Source organism: Thamnophis elegans, chromosome 13, assembly GCF_009769535.1.
Source record: "Thamnophis elegans isolate rThaEle1 chromosome 13, rThaEle1.pri, whole genome shotgun sequence".
Classification (NCBI taxonomy): Eukaryota; Metazoa; Chordata; class Lepidosauria; order Squamata; family Colubridae; genus Thamnophis; species Thamnophis elegans.
In genome coordinates this window covers 49,462,968-49,488,825 of record NC_045553.1, presented here as the reverse complement: position 1 = coordinate 49,488,825, position 25,858 = coordinate 49,462,968, and the positions used below count along the sequence as shown (strand labels likewise).

The window sequence follows — 25,858 nt, the reverse complement described above, 5'->3', positions numbered from 1 at the left end:
CAGAACGAAGGCGAAATGGGAAGGGAGGTTTCCAGCCACTCTGTACAATCACAGGAAGGTGGCTCCACCCTGTTCGGATTCAACCGTGTTTCCTCGAAAATAAGACAGGGCCTGACTTTCATTTGACCCCCGAAATAAGCGCTTGGCCTTATTTTCGGGGAGGCCTTATTATTTTTGAGGTCCAAGAGGCGGAGAGCGTGGTCACCTCGTGGCTGCTGCTGTGCTGCAAGATTTTCGGGGAGGGCTTATTTTAGAGCAAGCGCTCAAAATCCCGATTGGGCTTATTATCCAGGAGGTCTTATTTTCAGGGGGAAAAGGGTAAGAAACTTGGGTGGGCTCCAGATTTTCCAATCTTGGGTGAGGGGCCTAGAATTGGTGCTGCCCAGTTCGAAACAAAACTACGGTATACGGCAGTCTTGGATCTGAAACCCAGTTAAGATAAATGAAGCTTCATACATTGTGAATTATTCAGTCACGTTCATATGTAAGCCGAGTTATCTCTGCCGAAAGTCATTTTGTTCTGCCCCAGTGATCTCCCCGTGGCTTTGGGCCCCAGATCTTCAGAAGGGAACTTGGCTCCGTGTCTGGAGTCTGCCCCCAACCCCATCAGCCTGGGGCCTTTTCTAGGATCCGGACGATGCCTCGTCCTGGGGCTGGTGGATGAAAACGGGGAGGGGGGGGGAGACTGAAGGCCAGGCGGTTTTTCGAGGCCGCCTCCTCCTACCCCATTTCTAGGCGCCAGCCTTTGCCTGTGCAAACTTTTAGGGCACTTATTAAAAAACATGTCCTTGGGTTTTCATTTTCATTTTAAAAATCCATTCTGCGAGAGACTGTGGACTAATTTTATGGATTAGTTTTTAAACCCTCAGTCTGTCACATTCAGTGAACAATTCTAAGTTGGAGAGAAGCCATCTGAATAGATCAAACTCTGCCGCAAAGCAGGTTTCGGCTCCACCGTTTCCCATGAATATTGCTAAGCTGTCTGGAGGTCTCTGTGTGTGTGTGTTGCAGGGGGAGGAGGCGGTTTCCTCTTCACAGCCGATTTAAAAACGTGTTTGGGGTCGCATAGTTGGATGGGGAGGTTAGAAACCCACCCGTTCACCCCCAGCAATGGCTCTGGAACTGGGTTTTGAACTCTTTCTTGGTGCTGAAATGGGGAGTGGGCTTTGCACTTCAGAAGGAGCGGGTGGGGGGGTTCTGGGTGTTGCTGGAAAGTGCCTTATGTGAGTTTCTCCCTCAGCGCCTCGGCCTCTTCCGCCAGGGAAAGGCAGCCTTGAAAGTAGGAAGGCTGTAGGCGGGGCTGCCTTGCCCGGAGAAGCCACGCCCCCTTTTATCACCTCCGCCACACGCTGTGGCTCATCCACCCACCCACCCCCCGACATCTAATCGCAACTTTGCCATTCCAGCTGCAGCCAACATGATGTTGCTTGGACTATTTGTTCTCCTTAACCGCTTGAAACCTCTGTGTTCCATTTCTGTCCCTGGAAGGGAGAAGCCAGCTGCACTGTGGGCGTGGAAGTGTGCTCCTTAACCGACCCTCTTTTTCCAGCGCACGGACGGGGGTCCCGATGCCCACAGGGTTGGCACCGCCTGCAGCCACCCAGGAGGGCAGGCGGGGGTCCTTACGGAGAGCCCTCCCCCCAATTGCAGAACAGAAGGCCCGGCTCAGGCTGACTCAGCTGGGCCAACCCCTCTGCCTTGTCCCCACCCACCCACCCACCCCTGCACACAAGCCTCGGGGTGCCCTTCCTGGGTAGGCCTTCTTGGCCGAGCCGTGGTGATAACGGAGGGCCAACCTCAGGCTTTCTCTGTTGCTTGCGCTGCCCTGGGCTGATGTCCTGGGACCCTTCCGAAGGGCCCCGTGGTGGAAGGGAGTCTTGGACGATGTGCAGGGGGATTGCAGTCACCTCCCTCTGGTGCCAGGCGCCTCTTTCAGTTGGGCAAAAGAGCCGCTTTCCTGTCCAAGTAAAAGACATCAGAAGGTTCCACCTGTAAGCATGATATGCCGCCTGGCGCTGCCCCACCAGCCCTGGGGTAGAACAGGCGTATTCGTTCGGTTTGTCCTGGCCTTGGGAAGCCCTGGGGCTGCAGGAGGGAAGAGCCCGGACTTTCAGCCAAGGGGGAAAGTCAACCCACTCTTGGGAAGCCCACTGTGGAGAACCACCCCCCCTCCCCGCCCCCCGCCCTTGCTGTCCAAAGTGGGAGGCCGTTTGTCATAGGCTCAGTTGTGTGTTGCAGCGCTTTGCACCAAGACATGCTTTTTTTCCATTTCAACATTGCCTCTGCCAACTCCAGGAAGCCTCTGAGGGGTCCCTTAGCGGGTCCTTGGGTCTGCCCAAGGGGATTGGGAGGGTGCCGGGTGACAAGCTCCCCCACCCACAAGAGAGCCGTCTCAAGAGATGCTGCCAAAGACCCCCCAGAGTGTTTTGTGCAGCCGAAAGAGCCGGCGTCCGGCATCTGCTGTGACATTTTAGGACTTGGGTTTCAGAGAGCAGAAGGCTGGGCAGGCCACGCCAGCACAGCCTCCGGCATAAACCTTTGAGCAAACTCCAGGCAGTCTTTGGGGGGGGCTCCTCTGAGCCCCCAAAAGATACAGGCCTTTCCAGATGTTGGGCATTGGGGGGAGGGGGGCTGGCGCCTGGAGAGTGAAGCCCCTTGCGAAGGACCGTGATGTTGACACCCCAAGAGACACTTATCTGGCCCCCTTCCTCCTGGCCCTCACAAATGTCTTCCGCTCACCCACACCCGCTCTGGGGAAGCAGTGTGTGTGTTTGTGTGTCCAAATGGACTTGTCATTTTTAAGAAGCAGGCGTAGCCTTCTGGCCCTGCTCCGTTTTGCCAACCACAGCAATGGGGAAACGTTGGGAGAGCGGAGGGGGGTCCCTCTGTGAAGATGGCACCTGCTCATTCTGCTGCCTCCCTCCATCATCTCTGCCTGGTTTGCTGGGCTCAAAGCTTCCCTCCCTTTGGAGCCTTGGATTTCCAAGGGCAGGAAGGCAGCGCTGGGTGCTTCCTGCCCTCCCTGCGCCTGGGGAGGGGGACGGAGGCCGTGGACCCTCCAGCAGCCAAGCAGAGAGGGAGGCCCCTCCCGCAGAGGCAATGTTTGAATGTAGGAAGCCTGCAGAGGACTCCCACCCCCTTCTCCTGCCTGGAGCTGCTTTCGGCTTCCCTGGGGGGGGAGCAGGGGTCCCTTCAGCTTTGCATGTGCCCCGCCAGAAAGCAGTGCTGTTGCCAACCTCTGGATGCCAGGCAGCCCAGGGGTCTTTCCCCTCCCCTCCCCCATCCCCCTCTAGGCTCCCGGCTTAAAAGCACAAGGCATGACTCTTGAAACAGTGCAACTCACTTCAAATGCTTTGGCCTTTCATTTTTATGATTGCTTGTCACGCAATGTTCTTGGAAAGCTTGCTCTCATATATGATCTGTTCCATTTTTTTTCCATTTCCCTTTTTTGCATGCTGTACCTCCTGTTTCTTCCCTTCCTCCACACTCTGTTCCCGTGTGTAGACACAACGGCGGCGGCAGAACCGGCAGTTCACGGTTGGTATTGCATTCCTCTTTTCTCTTTGCGCTGGGCTCGAGCTGAGGGGGCACGGCAAGCCTGGGAGAAAAACGGGGGGGGCGGGCGAGGACCGGGGAGGGGCCGAGAGGAAATTGGGGCGGGGAAAAGCCACCTCCCAAACGGGCTGCTCAGAGAACCCCTCCTGGTTTTTAAGGCCTGAAAGGGGGTGCCAGGCTGGCCCCTCCTGCGTGCATTTCATTGCATTCCCCACGTTTTGCAGAAGCCCCGGGATATCCCTCAGAGCGGGAAAGGAAGCGGGGGCCCACTTTTATCTTTAGCATCCTCTCTGCCCGTCTCGGTGACTTCCCGAAGTGTGCCAGAGAAGGGAGAAACTGTCCTATCCTCAAGACCTGAATCTTTCAACAACAGCCAGCTGGCTCACAGATGTTGCCCTCCCTGGTCCAGGACCGATGAGTAAGGCAGACTCCCTCCCTCCTCCCTCCTTCCCCTTTCCAAAATGGCTACGCTGCTCCTTGGGCTGCTTCCTCGCCCGAGTGTGTAGATGTTCCAAGTGGGGCGACGATTGGGGTCTTAGCCAGAGTGGGGGGAAAATACTGGAGAAATGGCTTTTAATTCATGAAGCTGACTGCGCTTCAGTTAAAATGGGCCTCCCTATATTTATGGCTTGAAATGCTCCCCTTCTGTCTTAAGAGACACTTAGCTTGGCAGGTCATTAGAATAACTGTCGGGAAGGATAAAAGAGAACATTGGTTGTTTATGTGCAGGTTAAGAATCCTGATCAGACTCGGTGGAGTTTGTGCCTCAGCTGGTCCAGCAAAATTTCATTCTTGACTTCATCAGAAGCTGCCTTTATACAGGTGGCTCCTCGGAGGAGAAACTGCCGCACTCCTCCTCCTCCTCTAAGTAGTACATTTGCTATTAGAGATCTTGAAACGTGGCCTTGTTCCCTAGCAAAGCTATGCTCTGCTTCTAAGTGGTGGCTCGTCCCCAGTTTTATTTCACCGGGAAAGATAACATGTTCCGTGCCTCTTGATCATTCAGTCGAAAGATTGAAAATTCATGAAGATTGCCAGGAGTCTTAAAAGAGTCTTTTCCAATTATCTAGCCTGGCTTTGTGTTGGGAAACGGCCAGATAGGCTGGAAGGAGAGGTCAAGCGAGGACCTAGCTTGGAATCCTTGCACAGGCGCCAGCGGCATAAGCTTGACCTCCCCCAAGATTCATGAAGCCTCATCTCGCCCTTCCCGGGGAGGACAAGCAGTCTAGACAATGAAGTTGTTGATTTTCCTTATTCATGAGTGGTTGTTTAAGTGGAAATCCAGAAAAGTAGCCAATTATCTACTGTTGGACCAAAGTTTTTCAAGGTTTATCAACAGAAAACTAAAGTCCCTTCAGAGTCTTTCACTTTCTCTTGTGATCATCTCAGTATGATGGAGAAAGTGGGATGTTTCATTGCCCATTCCTTTTTTGGAGCTATTTTAGCTTGCCCAACGCTGCTTCTTCCAGAGAAAGCCATTATTTCTTGAAGAGTTGCCATTATGTACAGCAGCACAAATTGCCTCTCATTTGACGGTGCCTCGTAACGTGAGCCGCAGTGAGGTCCAGAATAGTTGAGAAGGCTGGGATCCAGATCCCTGGGGCCATTTCTATGCCTCCATCGTCAAGAGGAGACTTCCAACTTTGCTTTTTCAGCAAGGGCAAAGAAATATTTCAGATAAAGTTAAAGAATAGAGAATAAAACAAAGAGAAAAATCTCAGTATTGGGATTTTCAGTGTCATGAATCATTCTGGATAGCAAGATAGGCAGCATATAAATAGATGGAGCCATAACAACCAAGGGTGCCACCGTAGCTCAGCGCTTAAGATACTGGGCTTGTCAGCTGGAAACCCAGCAGGTTAGAGACCCGAGTGTCATACAACAGGGTGACCTCCCATCCTCGCCCCAGCTCCTGCCAACCTAGCAGATCGAAAGCACGCAAATGCGACTAGATACATAGGTACCACTTTGGTGGGGAGGCCACAGTGCTATGTGATGTCATGCTGGCCACATGACTGCAGAGATCTCTCCGGTCCTGTTATTTACCTTTTTTTTTTAAGCCTCTTTCAAATCCTGAGAAGCAAATTGTTGCCCTAGAACAGTGGTTCCCAAACTTGGCAACTTTAAGACTTGTGGACTTCAACTCCCAGAATTCTCCAGCCAGCTCTGCAGAGCTGGCTGGAGAATTCTGGGAGTTGAAGTCCACAAGTCTTAAAGTTGCCAAGTTTGGGAACCACTGCCCTAGAAAACCGATCAGATCCGAGGAAAAGCAGCAGAAAAGATTGCCTTTCTTTTGAGGGGGAGTCAACGGTTCCCGAGTATCATTGGCCAAAGTTCCATCACTCGCCCCGCACTTTCTGCCTTAAAAACGGGAGGGGGGAGTTCCCGGAGAGCCTCTTTAGCAAAGTGGCTCTTTCCCTGCCCCCCTTCAGCTCCTCGCCGTCTCCTTCCAAGCTTGCATTGCCGGAGTGTGTCTGAAGTTGACCGGGTGTTTCTCTCGTGTGTGTTGCCCATCCTGTTCTGAGCAGTGTCCCAATGAGCACCAGCATGTCTGTGGATGGGGAGAAATGCATGACGGGCATGGCCCCCCCCCCGTGGAACCCAGGGGGCTCCTCCTGCCCAGGTTAGAGGAGAGTCCCAGAAGGTGCCTGTTGCCAGGGTGTCTGGAGGGGAGCAGGCTGCTTGGCCCTCCCCTCCCTCCCTCCCTCCCTCTTTGGGGAACCCGTCCCAGAGAAGAGATGAGTTTGTAGAGTGCATGCAGGACTGCAGCCCCCCTACCCCACCCCCAGACCTTCTCTCACAACACTGGGGCTGACCCACAGCAATGCATGGCAAGTTGAAAGCACGGAAACTTAACTCTTTCCTCCCCGCAAGGCCAAGGATTCAAAGCTTCCAGGTTTCTGTATGTGTCTCTGCCCTATTTCCGGCTGGCTTCCCTGCCCCAGGACTCTGGCCCAGATAATGCTCCGGTCTCAGCTGCCCACCCCCCCCACGAACTCTCCTCCGCTTCACTCTCCCTCGTCTTTTCAGATGGCTTTTTGGAGCAATCCCCTGCCCCAGATCGGTTGGAACAAGGAGAAAAGCTTGTTTTTTCCAGCAGCTTCCCAGAACACACTTAGTATTCCCGGAAAGGCCCAGGGACACTTTCTCCCTCTGGAATGCTTTTCTTCTTTCTGCACACGGTGGGTGGGTGCTCAGGCGCCCTTTGTCCTCAGCCCCCCCCCCCCCTCGGTGCCTGCATGAGAACCGGAGAGCCCTTTCAGAACCCAATCTGCATTTCAATGATTCCGTGGACAGAGAGAGGATGTAGACCCAGAGCTCCTCACAGCTCCCTGTGGCGAGGCCAGGTGTAGCTGCCCCCCCACAAAGGCAGGCAGCATCTGTGCAGACCCCCCCCACCCCCCATAAAAGTGCAGAAACCCTGCTAGGGGTGCTGGAGGGCCACGTGATCCTCTCCCTCAATGACTCCCATTAATTGGGGCCTTTAGGAGAACCTGGCATTGCTCGCAACTTCCTCCTCCCCTAATTATCCTCCTCCCATCGCCTATAAATCCCTTTAAATTTTAGGATTCCAGCATGTTCAGAACTCCAATCTCCGTGAAGGGAGTGAAGAAACTCCATGTCATTCTCAAAGCTGATGAAGCCAACTATGAGCAGAATGCAGAGAAATGAAGCTCATGTTGTGAATATGTGTTTGTGGGTGTGTAAAACAGAACAAAACAAAAAGAAAAAATACCACGAATTGGCTTTTTTTTTGCAGAAAACAGTCTTGAACTCAACCCATTAAATTTCAACAGCTACAACAGGCCATAATAATGTCATAGATCATCCTTTTTAAAAAAAAGTCCATGCAAAAATGGGGAAGGCAAGGGAAGGAAAGATTAGGGGGGGAATGCACTTTCTATTCAATCAAATATGATTCAATGGTAACTCTGCAGCAAGATCCAGCAACTGATCACACAGGCAGATCCTTTAGAGCCGTGTTTCTCAACCTGGGTGACCTAAGGTTGTGTGGACTACAACTCCCAGAGTTCTAGCCAGCTATGTTAGAAGGTGATGCCTACCCAGGTTGAGAAACACTCAACCTCTAGACCAGTGTTTCTCAACCTTGGCAACTTGAAGATGTCCGGACTTCAACTCCCAGAATTCCCCAGCCAGCATTCGCTGGCTGGGGAATTCTGGGAGTTGAAGTCCAGACATCTTCAAGTTGCCAAGGTTGAGAAACTTTGCACTAGGCAGAAAGGCCCTTATGGCTTGTGGAAGGAACATCTTCTAGGAGCCCCCACCTACCAGGTGGTAGAGCAGAAGGGAGGCCACCAACAGATCTTCTCCATAGCAGCTCCTCTCCTTCAGACTCCCATCCTCATGGCCATCTTGAATCAGGTGGAGATGTAGGTCTTCCAGCTGGCCTTCGGGAATTAAGTAGCAAACAGAGTTACATACTCAGTAAATTTAACTCACTACTTTTTGTACCTGTTTAAATCAAGACATAGATTACTCCTTTGATTGATCATTACACTGATTTGCATTGCAATTTATACCGTCATAATCTGCCCCAAAGTCCTGGTTTTAAATCTGAGAAGTGATTTTGTATTTATCCTTCGAGTCCTTCGGGATTGGGCGGCCTATAAATTTATTAAATACTTTATTAAATACTAATTATCATTTTTCAGCCATCACCTGATTTCTGCCAATCAAACCCTCCAGCCCCATAATTTTTTCATTTTTTCCTATTGGAGCTATTCGAAAGGGTCCCCTCTGCTCATTTCCATGAAGGCTATGCAGGGGCACCCTTAACGTTCAAACACACGTCTTCTCTGCTGGCAGGCCACTTTCTTATTTAGATGTTAACCAGCTGTTTTATATCCTGTCTGGAAACTTGAATAAGCGTATTTGCATTATTTAATAGCTCTGCAGACTTATGCCATAAACACATTTCAGGATAATATTTTCTTAATTTTTGTTTTAAATTTTTAAAGGAGGGAAAATTGATTGCTGCTCTCAGATCAATTCTGGAAGCAAGAGGAATCATGTTGGGCAAATACAGAAGGAAAACAGCTCTCTCGTTCCCCTCCAAATGTGCCAGTGTGGCCCTCCCTATTCGGCTGATTTTCACTTCTTTAAATCCATTTGGTAAAAGGACTTGCAAGTAGAAGAAACTTAGTTTTCCTTTATCCAGAAAGATTGCAAGAATATCCGAATGCTTTCTTACAAAAACGAAGCACAAAGACTTCGAATAGTCAAGTGAATTTTTAAAAAAAACAACGAAAGAAGCCAAGGCATTTGTCTGACAGGCTTTTAAGATCCTTCTTGACTATTTCTCCAAACATTTGTTGACATTTAAGCAAAAAAAAAAAAAAAGTTGGAACTATTCAATTTCCTTTGCTTTGTAAAAGTTACAGCTTTGCCCTTTTTTTTTAATGGCCCAGGGAAAAAAAAACTCTGACAGTGAAAACAACCTGAAAATAATGTGATCTTAAGTCAGTTTGCTCCAAATCCATAGATCAGTGTTTCTCAACCTTGGCAACTTGAAGATGTCCGGACTTCAACTCCCAGAATTCCCCAGCCAGCATTCGCTGGCTGGGGAATTCTGGGAGTTGAAGTCTGGACATCTTCAAGTTGCCAAGGTTGAGAAACACTGCCATAGATTTAAATAGCTCATTAATCTGAAAGCTTTCTCCTCTTAAGCAGGGAATTGATCACGTCCAGAGGCTTAGCTCACCCAAAATGCGTTGCCTGCCAGAAGTTAGTTAGAAGGGAGAGCCAGTAGGATGGGCAGCACTGGGGCTACTGATTATAATGGGGCCACCTAAGAGCCAGGCCTGCCCAAGCTCCACAGATGGACTGACAGGGGCACCTCTGCTCTTGCCCATGGAGTGGCCCCTGGGGAGGCAGAACCCCCCACGTCCTCAGTGCTTCTGTTCTCTTTTTACTAACATCTTCAGTACAAGCCTGCCTGTTTCTGATAGCAATAGCAGTTAGGCTTATATACCGCTTCATAGGGCTTTCAGCCCTCTCTAAGCGGTTTACAGAGTCAGCATATCGCCCCCAACAACAATCTGGGTCCTCATTTTACCCACCTCGGAAGGATGGAAGGCTGAGTCAACCCTGAGCCGGTGAGATTTGAACCGCTGAGCTGCTGATCTAGCAGTCAGCCTGCAGTGCTGCATTTAACCACTGTGCCACCTTGGGACTTGGAGATGTTACCCTAGTTGCACTGAGCCAGGAGCTCCTCAACCATCCCAAGGGCTTCAGCATTGTAAGGGCCAACAATCGTCTTCAGCAGGGAGGCAGGGAGGGGGGCCTTCTCATTCGCAGGCAGGAGTGTCCAAAGATCTTTCTCCAAACACCAGGATGTAAGGGGGCCTGATTTCACCAGGAAAAAAAAGAGCCGAGGTGGCGCAGTGGTTAGAGTGCAGTACTGCAGGCCACTTCAGCTGACTGCTATCTGCAGTTCAGCGGTTCTAATCTCACCGGCTCAAGGTTGACTCGGCCTTCCATCCTTCCGAGGTGGGTGAAATGAGGACCCAGACTGTGGGGGCGATATGCTGACTCTGTAAACCGCTTAGAGAGGGCTGAAAGCCCTATGAAGCAGTATATAAGTCTAACTGCTATTGCTAAAAGAAATGGGCCTGGAGGGCCACTTGTCAATTGGGGCTCATGTGTCTCCTTAGAGTTTGGGGTGTATACGAATGGGTTATCCTTCTAGAGGGCTTCACAATCACAGCTTAGACTAGGGCCTTGATGGCAAACCTATGGCCCGTGTGCCCAAAGTGGCACGCAAAGCCATGTCGCCCGGCACATGCAGACTTGCCTGTTTGTCTTCTGGGCTTATGGTACACATGTGTGTGCGACGATCAGCTGTCCTTAGTGAACATGGCAGTGCTGAAAACCAGTGTGCACTGGCCATCCGATTGTCAAGTGCACATGTGCACTAGAACCAGGAAGTTTGGCTTTTCCAGAGGACGGCCTCGATGAGCGCTCATGCGTGTGCATGGGGTTCCCCATCACTGGACCAGGGTATCTGTCTATGAAGCTGCTCTCCAAAATGGTAGCTCAATGTTGAAGTCAACGGGAGTTCCTGGATGTCACCGTTTTCCCTGGCCGCAGGACACAAAGCCCTAAGACAGTGTTTCTCAACCTTGGCAACTTGAAGATGTCCGGACTTCAACTCCCAGAATTCCCTGGCTGGGGAATTCTGGGAGTTGAAGTCCAGACATCTTCAAGTTGCCAAGGTTGAGAAGCACTGCCATAAGTAGTTTAAGAACTCCTTGTTTGAAGAAGGATCCTCTGGCTGTAAACAAGGCTACGGTGCAGCTAAACCAGTGGCATAATTGAGAGCCAATTGTGGCTATCTCTTCCCACGTCCAGTGGCCAGGAGGTAGCCACCTTCTTGAAGTTCACTCTGCAATCCAGCAGCTGCAACTTGAATGGCCAGCAAAGCACCAAAATAAAATCAGCGAGTGAACCAGCTGACAGTCTACATTGTACAGCAAGGAGAGAGCTCTACCTTTGTCAGGGCCAACCTCGGTTCAGAGGAGAAGGTCTCCGAGGACCAACCTGAACATTGCAGAGTTGGGAAGTGGAAGGACACAGAAAAGAGTCGCCTGTCATTTGTCAACTCGAAACATGCCCTCAAAATGTTCCTCTTTCTCCGAGGCAAGAGAGGCTGAGGTGGAGGTGACCAACCCCACCATCCACCTCCTCTTCTCCTCGGCTTTTTCTTCTCCTGGCCTTGTCTCTGTCCACAAAGAAAGGCCTTGTCTTTCTTGGGAGACCTTGGTGCTCATATCCCTTCTGTAACCTTGAGCTGAAACGCATCCCCCATCTCAACAGCCGTTTCAAAACTAGCGAAGGGGACACCTGTCTGAACCTACACCCTTCAGGTTTGGAGAACACGGTAGTGTCAGGAAAGCTGGAGGAGATTTATGCCCACCCACCCCCCACCCACCCCACACACATGTACTTTTATCAGCTGTGAGATGACTTTCTAAGCAACAGTGATTTTTCCAAAACATCTCCCGTTAAAAAAACACCCAACTTACCCCAACTATAAACCGGTGCTTTTGAAAATACAGTCCAGCAGAGCTCTGGATCGGTCAGAGGAATATTCTAAGTGGCCTGACATGTATACAGAAATCTGGAAGAAAAAAAAAACCTTGCCACATAGTTGAGCATCTAAACGGAGCGGTTCATTAGAAGAACCAAGCCCTTCCTCTTAGGACAGTGTTTCTCAACCTTGGCCACTTGAAGATGTCCGGACTTCAACTCCCAGAATTCCCCAGCCAGCATTCGCTGGCTGGGGAATTCTGGGAGTTGGAAGTCCGGACATCTTCAAGTGGCCAAGGTTGAGAAACACTGTCCTAGGGAATTCTGCAGTGACACACGTTGGAGGGGAATCCCTTCTGCATGTACTTATGGGTGAGTGGCTTTGAATGTTCCCCTTTGTGTTTTGTGCTTTTCAAATCGAGCAGACCAAGATTTTCTCTCTCTCTCCCTCTCTCTCTCTCTCTCTCTCTCTCTCTCTCTCTCTCTCTCTCTCTCTCCTGACACTGTATTGGTCTTCTTGTAGATTTCAAAGACACGGGGGGGAATCTGCCTGCGTGTGTCTTTATAGATGTGTCTGTACACACACACACGCCTGTCTCTGATGGGAATTGGCCCCCTTTGCAGGCAACTCGAGTCAGGTGGCAAATTGCCTCTTTGGAGAAATGTCCCTCTCTGTTCTTAAGTGTTTTGTTTTTCTTGCCCTGTGGAACCCAGAGAAACCTGAGTTCTGTTTTTATTTGTAAGGCTTTACTCAGTTGCCCAATACTGCCGAAGAGCTGGACTATGGGGATCTCTCAGGTAAGGGCTGGCCTCCGTCTGCTTGTCTGCATCTGCTCCACGCCTTCTTTGCATTCGGCTGCTTCTCCCGGCAACACCCCCCCCCCAAAACTCCCCTGCAGTTCTGGCCCTCCGTAGCACTGCGGGCCTCTGGGCCTGGAGAATCCCTCTTCCCCGCCCCCTTGCCCGTAGCCAACTCTTCCCAGCTGCCAGAAGCCGAGCAGCCCCCGGTTGCCCAAGATGGGGGCATCAGTGGCCAGAAGGTTTAAGCGGTGGGGAGGAATGGCCTAACAAATTGGGATTTGCAGGGTTTGTGGTTGGGGGGGGGGCGAGGGAGGGATTCTGACTCCTTTTCCCCCTTGAAATGTGAATTATTTTGTCAAAGAGGGAGGGAGGGGAGGACCCTGGGCACAGCCTACAGGTTGCTGCACCTGGGGCTGGAGGGAGGGGGGAGGGCTTGGCATGGCTGCCTATCCCGTCAGTGGAGCAGAGGAGGTGGGTCCTTCTCCTGCCCACCCAGCCCGCACCTTAATTGCACCCGGACTTTATTCCTTTACAGCAAATGGCCCACCTGCCAGGACAGGGGGTGGGCGAGAAGGACGCCCCTCCCACCTTAATGCCTGCCCTTTGCTTTGCACAGGACGCTGCCCTGTAGTGCAGAGGGGGGGGGGAGACCCTCCCCAGTGCAGCGTGTTCTGCTTTGTGCTTTTATCTCCCGATCAGCAGCCGCAAATCCAGGTTAAGAAGGCCGGCCGTCTCCCCTGCCTTGTAGATGGTTATCCTCCCCTTCTTTTCCAGTTTCTGGAGAGACTAAGCGGGCTCCTGTTTATGCAGCCCCAGAGCTTCCTTCCCTTTCTGCAGGTTGTAGAGCATGGCACAATCAAAAGGGACCTGTGTAGTTTGATTAACTAATCAAAAACTGATTAGCACCTTTGTTCATAGGGGATGCTGATTAATCAATTACTATTGATTGCAAGCATGGCTTTGGAAAAGAGATGTCTGGAGAAGCAGCCAATAAAAATTGAGCACCTGTCATAGTGATTAAATTTATTAAAACAAAATACATTATTCTTTATGAAGCTATCTTGAAATGGGTCACTGAAGGGGAACGTATTGATTGGGGAAGGATGAACTCCTTGAATTCCACTCGCTTAAATTAGAGACCAAATTCAATTATATTGCAAGACAAACTCTGGGTTTAAATAGCCCATCACTAAAATTAGGGAAGGTGAGGGGATAAACTGGGCTAATGAATAATGCCAGGCAGCCAGGAGGGTCTGCATCCCCTCTTCCGGATTGCTCTCCTGGGAATAAACATTCCTCGGTTGTCGCCATAAATGAGGGCCATCCGTCAAAGCTTTGAGCCACTCCAGAAAGCGAGACTTCTCTCCGGAGGCCAGAGCCCCACAGCTGCCCTGAGCTGCCCACGTTCCTTCTCCCAGCCGTCTAGTTGATCTCTGGAAGCCCATCTCGGAATTCCAGGGAGACGGACGGATTGAATTGGGTCTCTCTTGGTCAGGCTGCAGAAGAGACCTAGAGAACCCCTGGATCGGATGCCAGCTTTCATCTGCTGTGGGAAGGTGGCAGTGGGCGCCTCTTGGAGTTTCCCCAGGGCTTCCCAAGAGCGGTCAGGGCAGAATCGGGGATCTGCCCCCATTAGAGGAAGGGGGGCATAGAGATTTGGCCTTGCCTGAAGCACGGCTGCCCCTTCTTTCCTTGGGGGGGGGGGAGTCAGTGCTGAGAGGGTGAAGCAGTTTGGGTCACGCCGGGAGGAAAAACGGCAGGGCTGCAGTTGTGGGGGGAGGTGTGTCTCGGCCCCTCCATTCTACGGATTCTGAGGTGGTGAGACCTCTCCTGGAAAGTTGGATTTGCCACCGGCTTCCATGGTGCCAGGCGGATTTTGCTGGGGGGGCAGAAGAGAGGCCTTTGGTGGCAACTGCAGTGCAGTCCAGAGGCGAAGGGGATGGGGAGACCGGAGTGTTTCCGCAGGGGGGGCGGGGAAGGAGGCTGCTGCGCCATGCTCTGAGCATCCCTCCTGGCCGTGCCCTTGCTCCGGGGCTGATGGATGGCCCTGCAGCCCAGGAGGGGAGGGGGGGGGGGAGGCGCACGTGCCCCAGAAGGGCAGTTTGGAACATTCATTTGCAACGGGAGCCGTTAAAACCTCTGTGTGAGAAGGAGCCTTAAATCTAAATTTGCCACAATTAACAGGCATGCTGAGCCCACTCGCTAACCATCCATCAGCCCTTTGCTTTTACAGCACAAATGCTGCGGAAGCAAATTGGGAGGAACTTCGGTCCGGTTGGCCTGGCGCTGCCCCTCCCGTTCCCTAAAGAGACCCCTTTCATACCTGGGCCTACGTAGCTCAGCAGGAGAAGATGAGACCCCTCGGAGAGGAAATCACAGCCATAAAACACGCTGGGTTACTTAAGTGCTCGGCGTCCGTTGTGCACGGGGCATTTGACGTATCAACAGCAACGGCCAAGCTGTTTGCGGCCGGTGCTTGTGGGCAGCAAGAGGAGGAAACACGGTTGGAGGCCCTCCGTGCAGTTTGCACCCAGTTTGTGGGCAGCCTCGTTCTTCCTCTCCCAGCACTCCCAGTAAGTGAGGCAGCTGGTGTGGCCACGGGCAGCCTGGATTTCCAGGGATCGGAATATTCTCTGTCAGGAGAGCCTTCTCTTGTCTCCTGTGATCATAAAGCCAGGATATCCTGCCCTCCTCCGTTTTCTTTGGGCTGAGAAGGTGGCCAGCTGCAGCTTCGTTCCCAGGAGGGCAAGGGTCTCGTGCTTTGGGGGACGTCCAAGGAGGTGCAGGCAGGAGGAATCGGTCACAATGGGGGGGAAAACGGCATTGATTCAGCCAAAGTTTCTTTTTTTGCTCAAGGGGTCTGCATAATACTTCTTCCATCCCTTTCCCAACCTAGAAGGTGATTCTTTGCAACCCATCCTTCGGCCGTGCCAACGACGTTGGTTTCTTAAAAGTTGACATATATCTTGAGATGATGTCACCGCTGGGAAGGGGCCTTCTTGAAAGCCATTCTAAGCACAGCCTCTCGCCCGTCCTTATTTGCAGAATTCTGTGGGCTAAATTTTTGGGGTGGAATGTGAGGGAAATGGAACTGGCTAAGCTGAGATCTTAGAAGAGCAAACCTCTTTCTGGGATCTCGGCTTAAATTCCGGGTGCAAATGAGATAACTCACGCTTCCTATTGATAAACTTCCAAAGCTTGGCAGTGTGTAGCTAAGATCGTACAAATTTGTGGCTGGGTCATCACAATTATGTCAGTTTCTGAAATGCAGTGGGGGTTTGTGAGTGTCCGTGAGAAAACAAGAAGTGTTCTCCTTTAAAAAACTGTGTTTCATTTTGTAATGGAAGACCTACCCCTAAAATGTTGCCCAATTAACCTTTTAAATAGGCCAGATCGCAATTGGCGCAGGCTCTCTGAGCTTACTTATTTCCTTGCAGACTTTCCACTACCCAATTAGGATATCCAAGTTGGATATCCAACCAAGAGCCGAGGTGGCGCAGTGGTTAGAGTGTAGTACTGCAGGCCACTTCAGCTGACTGCTAAGCTGCAGTTCGGCGGTTCTAATCTCACCGGCTCAAAGTTGACTCAGCCTTCCTTCCATCCTTCCGAGGTGGGTGAAATGAGGACCCAGACTGTGGGGGCGATATGCTGACTCTGTAAACCGCTTAGAGAGGGCTGAAAGCCCTATGAAGTGGTAGATAAGTCTAACTGCTATTGCTATTGCTATGCTCTTCCATGCCAGTGACTGTGGGGGTTTTCACTTCACGTTCCTCACACCCACCGCCCTCCTTTGCACTGATGCCGTTCCCTAGTTAGCGAACGACGAAGCTCAGAGAGCACCCAAGACCACACAATCCAACCTTGAGGGACAGAGATTGTCCCCCATTAAAACCACAATTGTATTGGCAGAAGGCCGTTCCCTCTTGATGCTTTTCCCCTACAGTAGGCGGGCCAATAATACAGAAGATACACTCCGTGTACTAAGCAAAGCCAAGATTTTAAATGCTCCTCCGTTAAATACGGGGACAGTTTCCACTGTTCTCATAGCCCCAAAGCAGTGGTGGAGTTGATGCTGTCCAGTTTTGAGGAGCATCTCCTAGCTTTGCACAAGACACTTCTGAGCTGCAACTGAGGACCAGGCAGCAGCGTCCCCACTGATGGCCCTGCCTCCAAGCCAGGGGCTCATGGAGTAGGCTTGCAGTGGGATTCTCTGAGGCCAAAGAAAAGGCCCTGATACCAAGGATGGGTTTGTTTCCTGCCCGTTGCACAACAGGTGCTTAGGTAGCATGATTTGGGGGTTGGTGAATGCCCCATAGAGTAGGCGCCCCCTGCCCCCAGAGCGTGGGGTTCCCTTCCCTCTGCTGGCTGCCCCTGGGCAGGGAGCGTTGGGCACAGGTCTACCCCCCAGTTCCCCCTACCTCTTTTCTGGGAGGCACCTGGATAGAAACGCTAGCAGGCTAAGATGTATATTAACATCTTAATGAAAACGCCGTGCATGGATCTACGTTTACTGCTCGGTCTGACAAGAAGGAATTAAATGTCAGAAGGATTTGTAGCATCTGTAATTGAATTGGTGCTGAGAAAAGCAAACCTTAAGGAAGAAAGAATAACACATTAGGATTAGCAAAAAATGTGGCGTTTTCTCGGAATTTGAAAGTCTTCCCTGCTCAGCTCGGAACGGGCGTCTCTTAAGAGAGCAGCTGAACTGGGACGGGGCTTTTCAGCCGCCCCTTATTGTTAAGGTCAAGTGATCGTTTTCCACATGGGGAAACTCTGGGATTTCCCCCAGTTGTTCAGTGGGGGCGCTTTGGTTTCATCAGTCGGCGACGGTCCCCTCGAAGACGGAACGGCTCCCGTTCCGTGCTTTGCCAGACAGCTGGGGATGGACCTCAATGCTCAGTTGCCAGGTTGATCAGCAGATAAATCATCTTTAACACTCAAAATGCCCCCAACAGAAAGTGATACATAAAATGAAATAGCCTAAACTATCCATAAATCATCTTGAGTGTGTCCCCTTGGCATTTTTCCACTTAAAAGCTGGACTTCGGTTCCCAGAATTCCCCACCCACCTGGCCATGCCTGCGGGTGAATCCTGGAGGTGATGTCCACCTAGGCCAGAGGTCTTCAAACTTGGCAACTTCAAGACTTGTGGACTTCAAGTCCCAGGCTTGAAGTCCACAAGTCTTAAAGTTGCCAACTTTGAAGACCTCTGGCCTAGATAGATGTTGCCCAGCCTCGGATATGCCCCGGGGGCCTTAAAAAGGCCAGACATTGAATTGGGAGAAGGTGCTGGGAGAGCCTTGAAGTTCAACACTAACATCAACTGAAATGTTTTGAAAGGACAAAAAAAAAAAAAATGAAAGCCCAGCTGCCTTTGGGAAAAATCACCTTGGGGACCAAGCACCACTTGACTCTGGGTGCTCGGCAGAGGCAGCAACCCCCAGCACAGAGCCCCCCCCCCAAAAAAACAGCCAAGAGGGGCCCAATTGATCTGTCAGAGTAGATCCTCCCATTTCCCACCTGAGCCAACAGCTAAGAGGTAGAATTGGGGAGGGTGGGCTGCTGCTGACTGGGGAATTCTGAGAGTTGAGGTTCAGCCAACTCAAGAGTTGTGAAGGTTGAGAAACGCTGGTCTAGACACACCCCTACTCACTCTGGAGGCAGAAGGAAATTGTGTCCAAGTACATAGATGTGACTCAAGTCACCCCAAGGGTCCATGAAGACACGTGAAAAGGAATCTCGTTGACCCCCATTAGGTTCCCTGCTCAAGACAAGGCTCCTCCCCCTGCCTGACCCCTCTTCCCTTGCCGTGGGTGGAAGGTTGGTGGCTGACCCATGGCAATGGCCGCCTTACTCCCTCTGGCACCCTCCAGCTGAGGGTGGCTGTGGCCCTTCTCCTCCTCTTCTTCCCTGGTGGACCAAGGATTTTGCTCTTCCCATTCCAGGGAGTCACTTCACCTGAATAGCCTCTAACGGGGCCTCTGGAAGACTCTTAATTGGGACTATATTTTTTTTTAATTAAACTTCATTTTGCAGCAATTTTCAGCCAGGAGTTATTTACTTAACCTCGGAGTGTTTAATCATGGCGCAGATTTGATGCTATTCATGGGGATCGTAAATCCTTCCCACCCCCCACCTGAAAGCTTCCTATCTGGCCTCTCTCCTCCTCCAAGGAGCCCCATTACCTGCAGCTGCCACGGAGCAGCACACTTGATCGATAAACTTCAAATATTATTCGAGGCGGGGGCCTCCGAGAGAGGAGCCACTCTGGGGAGAGATCAATCTTTCTTAAAAAATGGGCTGAAATTTGCACAACCGGCTCTTCCTGGAGAAACGCATTTCTCTCCGGCACCCGGGTGGGCCGGAGGCAGGGGGGGGGGGGGCTTTATTGGCCAGGCGCTTCTTGTAGGGAAAGATTTAAATGGCAAATCCTTCACATCGGACTTCACAAATCATGTAAACTTAAAGGAATTTTACTATTTCAGTTGCTGCTGTGCTTAAATTGCAAGGGACGGCCAGTAAATCATTTTAATGGAGGTGTCACGGTTAAACTCGATCAAAAAAATAAAAAAAGAGAGAGAGGTGGGGAAAGGCGAGCGTGGCTCCCAAATGTTAATGTATTAATCAACAGGAGAATAATTGTCTTTTGCTCCCTTATAAATCTCGGTTGCCATTAGAGGTGCAGGGAGGGCTGCTGAGCCACGTCCCTAAATTAAAATTGTTTACATTGCTATACATTAATTTTACGTAGCCATCCCTCACTCCGGGCCTCACTGCGGTTCCTCCCCAGCTGAGCCAGTCAATCCTCTTCCGACAGAAAGCATTGGGGTGGGGGGAGTAGAAGAGAGCGAGCAGCTCGTAAAAGCAAATTAATTGCAAGGCAAGATGTTAAATAAATAAAATAAAAGCAATAGGCAATGATTGCTTTTTGTCTTCAGTTCAGAAGAGGTTGATGGCGCGTTTTTAAATCTCCCAGGATGGGGAGGGACGCAGAGAGAGGTTCGGGGCTGGCCCACCACAATCCCCCCTCCTTTGACGGGTCTTTGTTTGAGGGTGGGGGGACATTTGTTCACGGGGCTGCAGCTGCAAGGTATGGATTCCCTATATTGGAAGGTCCCCCAAACAACATCCCTGTCCTTCCAGTTGCCTCCCCTTCTGCCAGCATCTAGTGAGTCCCACCACCCAGACGCATTCCAGCAGTGCCCAGCAGCCACCCGGAGTCCCATTTGGGACTCTCATGGTCCAAAACAGACCTTGCCAACTTTTAAGTCTTGTGGACTTCAATTCCCAATTCTGGGAGTTGAAGTCCACAAGTGCCAGGGCCGCCAGGTGTAAAGAGGAGACCCCTGGTGTAAAACGAGCCACACCTCTGCGAGGAAGGAGGGTTGAGGTCTCCAGGGACCATCCTGACCATCTTCTAATTGTGGCAGATTCTCGAGCAGGAGAAGAGAGCGCCATCACGGCAGTGGACCATGCGGTGATTGGAGGAGTGGTGGCCGTGGTGGTCTTCGCCATGCTCTGCCTCCTGATCATCCTGGGGCGGTACTTCGCAAGACACAAAGGTCAGTGCAAGTACAAGGGGCTTGTCGACAAAAGTGGGGTGGGGGCAGAGGAGATCTTAGACATCCCCTGTCCTCTCCTTGCTTCTGTGGACTTGCGGGGTTGGTGTCTCGTGTTTTCAGCTTCTTCCCCGCTTTTCCAACCCAATCAAAGGGAGCCCTTCCCAGGGGCTGCACAGAAATCCATGCAGCCAGAGGCAAAAAGTGCTAAGAGGTCCTCCCTCATGGGACTTGTAGAAAGTTGAAGATGCCTGAAGCAACTGTGCCGTTGGCCCGAGGGTAGGGCCAGTCCCATGGTTCTGGGGATTTTTTAACTACTACAAAACCAGTTGGGTTGGAGGTCTCACTCTGACCAGATGGACAGATGTCACCCTACATATAGATATTCCTTAAAGTGTGTGCAGGAGCTTCCTAGGGCGAAGAGCATTTCAAAATGCTTTTCCTCCCCCCTCCTTAAAAGAAATGGAGGGTCTTCCACATACTTCACACATCAGGCAGCCCCCTACACAGTCTCATCCTGGAGCCACATCTGTACAGAAAAAGGACATTTTTCAGGACCGTCAGAAGGTCAGCTCTCTTGCATCAGAATCTGGGCAGACGGAGGGTGGCGTTTTCAGGTGGGCTGCATGTTACTATGGATGGGCCCCCTTTTGGCCCATGCAGAAGGTTGCCAACATCTCTCACCGATAGACAGGGATGGGGGAGCTGTGTTTGGCTGTGGGGGGCAAACTGCCAGGTACACCTGGACTATCAGCCGAACCTCTGGGAGAGCAGAAAAGATGCATGAAGACCTCCGAGACCAACTTTCCCTTAGAATGACCCCTCGAAGTGGGGTGAGGAGAGGCGGCTTGGTTCCCGGGGATCAAAGGTTGGTGCCTAAAGGCCCCGGGACACCAGCTGCTGGGGCATCTCTTGGTGCGATTCTGTCCCAAATTTGTATAAATCCAGATGAATCCTCACATGGCTCTTCAGAACCTCACGGAGGACTGAGTTGACTTTGAGCTGACTCTGATCAGCCTCCTGGCTGGGGATTTTGGAAGCTCTTCTCCAGGAAGACCCAGAATTAGGGAAGGCCGTTCTCCATTCGGCCCCCACCCCTCCCCAAGGGCAGGGAGGGAGGGTGAAGAAGGGCCTGGCATGGGGGAGCACTCAAAAGCTGGCATTGTAAGACGGGGGACAGGGAGGGGAAGGCCTGGTAGGAAGAGGAGACGAAAAGGAGCCGAGGTGGCGCAGTGGTTAGAGTGCAGCACTGCAGGCTACTTCAGCTGACTGCTATCTGCAGTTCGGTAGTTCAAATCTCACCGGCTCAAGGTTGACTCAGCCTTCCATCCTTCCGAGGTGGGTAAAATGAGGACCCGGATTGTTGTTGGGGGCGATATGCTGACTCTGTAAACCGCTTAGAGAGGGATGAAAGCCCTATGAAACGGTATATAAGTCTAACTGCTATTGCTATTGCTGGGGGGGGGGCTGAGCTGGGGTCCTTCACCTGGGGTGGCAGAGTCCCTGAGGCCTCTCTCCTTGGCGCAGGTACATACTTCACCCACGAAGCCAAAGGGGCTGACGACGCAGCCGATGCCGACACTGCCATCATCAACGCCGAGGGCGGACAGAACAATTCTGAAGAGAAGAAGGAATACTTCATTTAGAGCCCCTTGTTTCAGGAGGCGCCCAACGGCCGGGCTGAGGGAGGCCAAGGCCCTTCCAAGAAGATAGAGACAATGATGTTGGAAGTTGCTACCAGCTTACAGCTTTTTTAATTTGTCTCTTTGTGTCTCTTTTCTTTCTTTCTTTCTTTCTTTCTTTCTTCCTTCCTTTCTTTCTTTCTTTCCTTCTTCCCTTTCCTTTCCTTTCCTTTCTTTTTATTTTCTAAATTTATGGCTGGCAAATGTGTGGGAGTTGAGGAGTCCCAACGTAAAAAAAAGAAAAGGTGTCCTTTGTCAAGTACACTCTGCTGTGTGACACTTCTGTATCATTGGGTTGTTAATTCTCTGGCCAAGTTCAGCTTGGATTTAGTTTAGTTCCATCATTTACAGAAAATTCTGTGCCTTGTTTTATTTTTTATTTCATTGGAGGGAGGGGAGGGCGGAGGGGGGGAGAGATCCTACAGTTTCATACAGTTCTTACCTTTCTCGTTTCTTCTTCCTAGCCTTTCTTGGAATTGTCTGCTGGAATCCCTTGAGAAAAGATTTGGGCTGGTTGGTTATTATTATTATTTTTTTAAAAAAAACTTCTTCGGTTTTGTTAGTTTTTCTCTTCTTCTACTATTTCTTCTTCTCCTCCTCTTTTTTTTGTTTTCTTTTTGTTTGAGATTCTGGGTTCTATTTTGTTGTTGTTGTTTGAAACCGTGTCATCAAAGGAGAACCAGCACACCTTAGATTTCATTGTTTGAAACTGAGTGTACCCATCATCCATCATAATCCCTTGTTGTGAGAGCTTGGACCAATAGGCTTTGTAGGAGGAGGGGCAGCCGCTGCCTCAGTTTCCAGTGCGCAAAGACGAGCACCTGGGCCGGTGCTGCTTCTCACCGAGAGCCCCCAGTGTGCTGACTTGAGCACCTGCGAGCAAAGTGTGTGCCTAGGGAGCCAAACCTCCTTCCCTTCCGTGCTTCTCCGCACTCCTGAGTCTCTGGACGGGCGCAGTCAGCCTGCAGAGACCTCGCCCAAGATCTTCCCCGAAACGGTTGCCGTGAACGGGGGGGCGCAGATCCTTTGCGGACAACATTACAAACCCCGGTCACACAAGGGGGAGGAAAGGCTGAGTTTGGCTCTGGTTATTTTGGTTCCCAAAGGTCCCGTCGGTGGCTCCCATTTTGGCCCAGCACCGCTGTCATTTGCTGGAGACAGAAAACTCTCTGAATCGGCCACACTCGTCCACACTTTTGCTTTTTAAAAAATTTTCCTCCCCGTTTTGGTTCTGCGTATTCTTTCGGCCTCGTTTGACCCCTTCTTCCCTTGGCGCTTGGCGACAGAAGTCACGCTGTGCTCTCGGCCTGCAAACCCCATGCGTGACCCATATTGGACGCCCCGAAGTCACCAAGGCTGCTTGCCACGCCTTTGGATGTGATTGTAGGACAAAAAGCAGAGTGGGGATGGAAGAGAAGCGAGCCTTGCTCTCCGGCTGGACGGCCACTGAGCCTCTGTCCCCAGGAAATCAGCGCAGCGGCTGGCGCAGAAGCACTTCATTTACTGGATCCAATTTTTTTCAGGCTGAGTGGGGTGTGTAAGACAGACAGAGAGAGAGAGAGAGAGAGACAGAGAAATATTATTTTCTTTTTCCCTGACTACAGCTTCCAAATGGAGTCTTAGTTCCCTTCCCCAGGCCCAACCTCCACCTACCGATAATTTATCAATCTTCCCATGGTGGTAGAAGTAGGGAAGAGACAACCAACACCACGTTTTCCTGATGGGGGTTGGACACCTGAAGCTCTGGGAAGCTTTCTTCTCTTCCCCAAGGCTGGAAACGGAGGCACCTCCCTCTCAGAAAGCCCAGGGAAGGACGGAGGGAGGAAGCCTTGCTCCAGAATCATCTAAGGCGGTGTTTCCCAACCTTAGCAACTTTAAGACACGTGGACTTCATTTCCCAGAATTCCCCAGCAGCAACACAACGCTGGAATTCTGGGAGTTGAAGTCCCCTTGTCTTAAAGTTGCTCAGGTTGAGAACCACTGCCCTTGGGCCACCGGGTCTCTCCAGGAAGAATCCACATTGGGAACAGGGTTGGCTTACAGGGAAGCACTTAAAAGGATATTGACTGATAGATTTGTATGGCTGTCCTGTTATATACTTGCAAAGATTTATCGCGGGGAGGGTGGGAGGGAGAGAGAGAGAGAGAGACTATCATCTCTTTACGTCAACATCTTTTTTTTAAAAGAAAAGAAAGGCTTTTGAAAATATTTATTTTTAAATTATTGGCAGAAACATTTAGATGTTAACCTTTCGCTGAAGAATTTGGCACGCGAATCCCGTCCTTTTTAAAAGAACCTTCCCATCTCCCCTCCCCCGACAACCTTCCCCCCCCCCCCCAACCTTGCCATCCTTAAGCCATGAACCCCAAACCCGGCCTTTGCCCTCCACAACCCGTTTTGTACCACGCCATCTTGTTTCTCAGCCTTCGGACCCACCGGAGACCCCAGTCGGGGGGGGGGGGGCACACTGGCAGGCAGGCCATGGACAGCTTCTGAACGATTTTCAAGAGGGAGGGGGGCCTTTTTTTAACCACCACCGATCCCAGAACTGGCACATCCTCTGCGCTGAGCGGCTCATCTTTGTTTTGGAAAGTGTACAGTGGTGCCGTGTTCCCGATGTAACTTTTGACTTAATACTGTTGAGATGTCTCAGGTTCACGTGTTTTGATTGGTGTTTCCGTCTCAGGTAGATTGCAAACTTTTTGGATCCCACACCTTGGAAGAGACCGCCAGGAGCAACCCCTCCCCCCACCCAGGGAAAGGATGGGCGGTGGTCTCCCGCCACCGCTCGGGAAGGAGGCTCTTTTGAGGAGGGGGGGGGCGGCGGTGGTTGTTCCTGCAAGTGTGACGTGCACTGTTTGAAATGTATTGTTAGCTATTGATTTGTGCAGGCTTAGATTCCAAGAGTTAGGAGTTGAGAAAGAACAAACTTGTTTTTGGGGGCTTTGGTCATCCGGAGGTGGTTTTATAGTTTCCCCCTTTTCCTTTTCCTTCAGACGGAACAAAAAGGAAAGTGGAGGAGGGAAATGCCAAATAAGCTTGTTCTTGACTCGCCCTTTGACCTGTTTTAATTTCGCCCCCTTAGGCCGATTCTGTTTAAGGTGTCCATGGATGATGTTACAGTGTAAGAAAACGCATAACCATCTCTTCCCATTCACATTTTGTATTGGTTCATGTATACCATTTTTACAAAAGAGAAAGAAGTACTATAAAGTATCTGTCTTCTTAATAAAAACAAATTAATGTTACAAAACTAGCGACGACCCCCGGTTGGTGCTTATTTCTCCCTTCTGCCTCCGTGAGTCTCCTGGCTCTGTCCTCCGGGGCTCACTTCCTCAAGCTGAGAGGGTCGTTACCCGTGGAGCCCCTTCCAAAGGGAAAATTAAGACAAGTGGACCTCAACTCCCAGGATTCAGAACTGCTTCTGGATGGTCGTTGGTGGACCTTTTCTCCAATGGGTCTGCCTGTTCAGGGCCCCCACAGTGGCGTTCACGAAAGCCCAGTGATGGCAACAGGTAGGGAAATGCCTCCGAATTCTGGGCTTCCTCGTTCCTCCCTCAAGGGTGTGCTGTAGCATTTTCAAGCTTGCTGTGAAATTATTTGTGAAGAAATGCTCTCCAGTGGAGCCGTAGGGGAGGTTTTTCCACTGACAAGCCTCAGTGGTTTCTTGTCTTAATTTCAAAAGAAGATCAAGGGAAGACTGGTTCCTTCAGGGCAGGCATTGGAGTTGGCAGATGACGTTTCCCCGGACATTGGTGTTGGCAGGAAGGCGAAATGGGTCCTCTAATGGCCCCATCATTCATTGTCCTATGAAAACCATGAAAGGAAATCTCTACTCGATAGAAGTGAGTTCTTTCTCTGGAGAAACCTTGCTCTTTTCTGCCGGAAAAGCAGCCTGTCTTTCTCAACCTCTTGTCCTTTGTCAAAAGGAAGCTTCATCTGATTGCGTTTCTTGAGTGTTAGGCTGGAGGGGAAGGGGATCTGGACTTCCCTCTCAGGATTTGGTTCTTTCCCTTGATCTGCTGTCTGGTTTGAGTACACTTAATACTGTCATAGTCCCTTTTCTTCTCATTGGCTGAGCTGTGATAGAAAAGGTGACAAAAAGAGGCAACCAGCGATATTTATTTGGCCAGAAATGGCTGGGCTATGTAATCTAAAACTGGATCGTTGCTAATTCTCTTTCCTTCTTAAGCTAAGATCCTTGAGCGAGTT

The 25,858-nt window shown here is 50.9% G+C and overlaps 1 protein-coding gene and 1 long non-coding RNA gene across 4 annotated transcripts in view; one reads left to right on the top strand and one right to left on the bottom strand.

Moving 5' to 3' along the window:
- The window catches only part of CADM1 (cell adhesion molecule 1), a 218,959-nt gene extending 196,159 nt beyond the window's left edge, over window positions 1-22,800 (top strand). The window contains exons 9-12 of one of the 3 annotated variants that reach the window (XM_032229615.1): window positions 3,505-3,537; window positions 12,349-12,402; window positions 19,836-19,967; window positions 21,492-22,800. In XM_032229615.1, the coding sequence (XP_032085506.1) occupies window positions 3,505-3,537; window positions 12,349-12,402; window positions 19,836-19,967; window positions 21,492-21,610 (338 nt within the window). In that variant the 3' untranslated portion in view covers window positions 21,611-22,800. The remainder of the gene's footprint in view (window positions 1-3,504; window positions 3,538-12,348; window positions 12,403-19,835; window positions 19,968-21,491) is intronic. The other 2 variants (XM_032229616.1, XM_032229617.1) reach the window with 2 other exon arrangements.
- On the bottom strand, window positions 21,800-24,889 carry LOC116516932. The gene is made up of 2 exons (XR_004256402.1): window positions 22,619-24,889; window positions 21,800-22,587 (listed from the first exon to the last, which is right to left on the bottom strand). It is a non-coding gene; the product is annotated as an uncharacterized LOC116516932 (long non-coding RNA).
- Window positions 24,890-25,858: the final 969 nt, after the last annotated feature.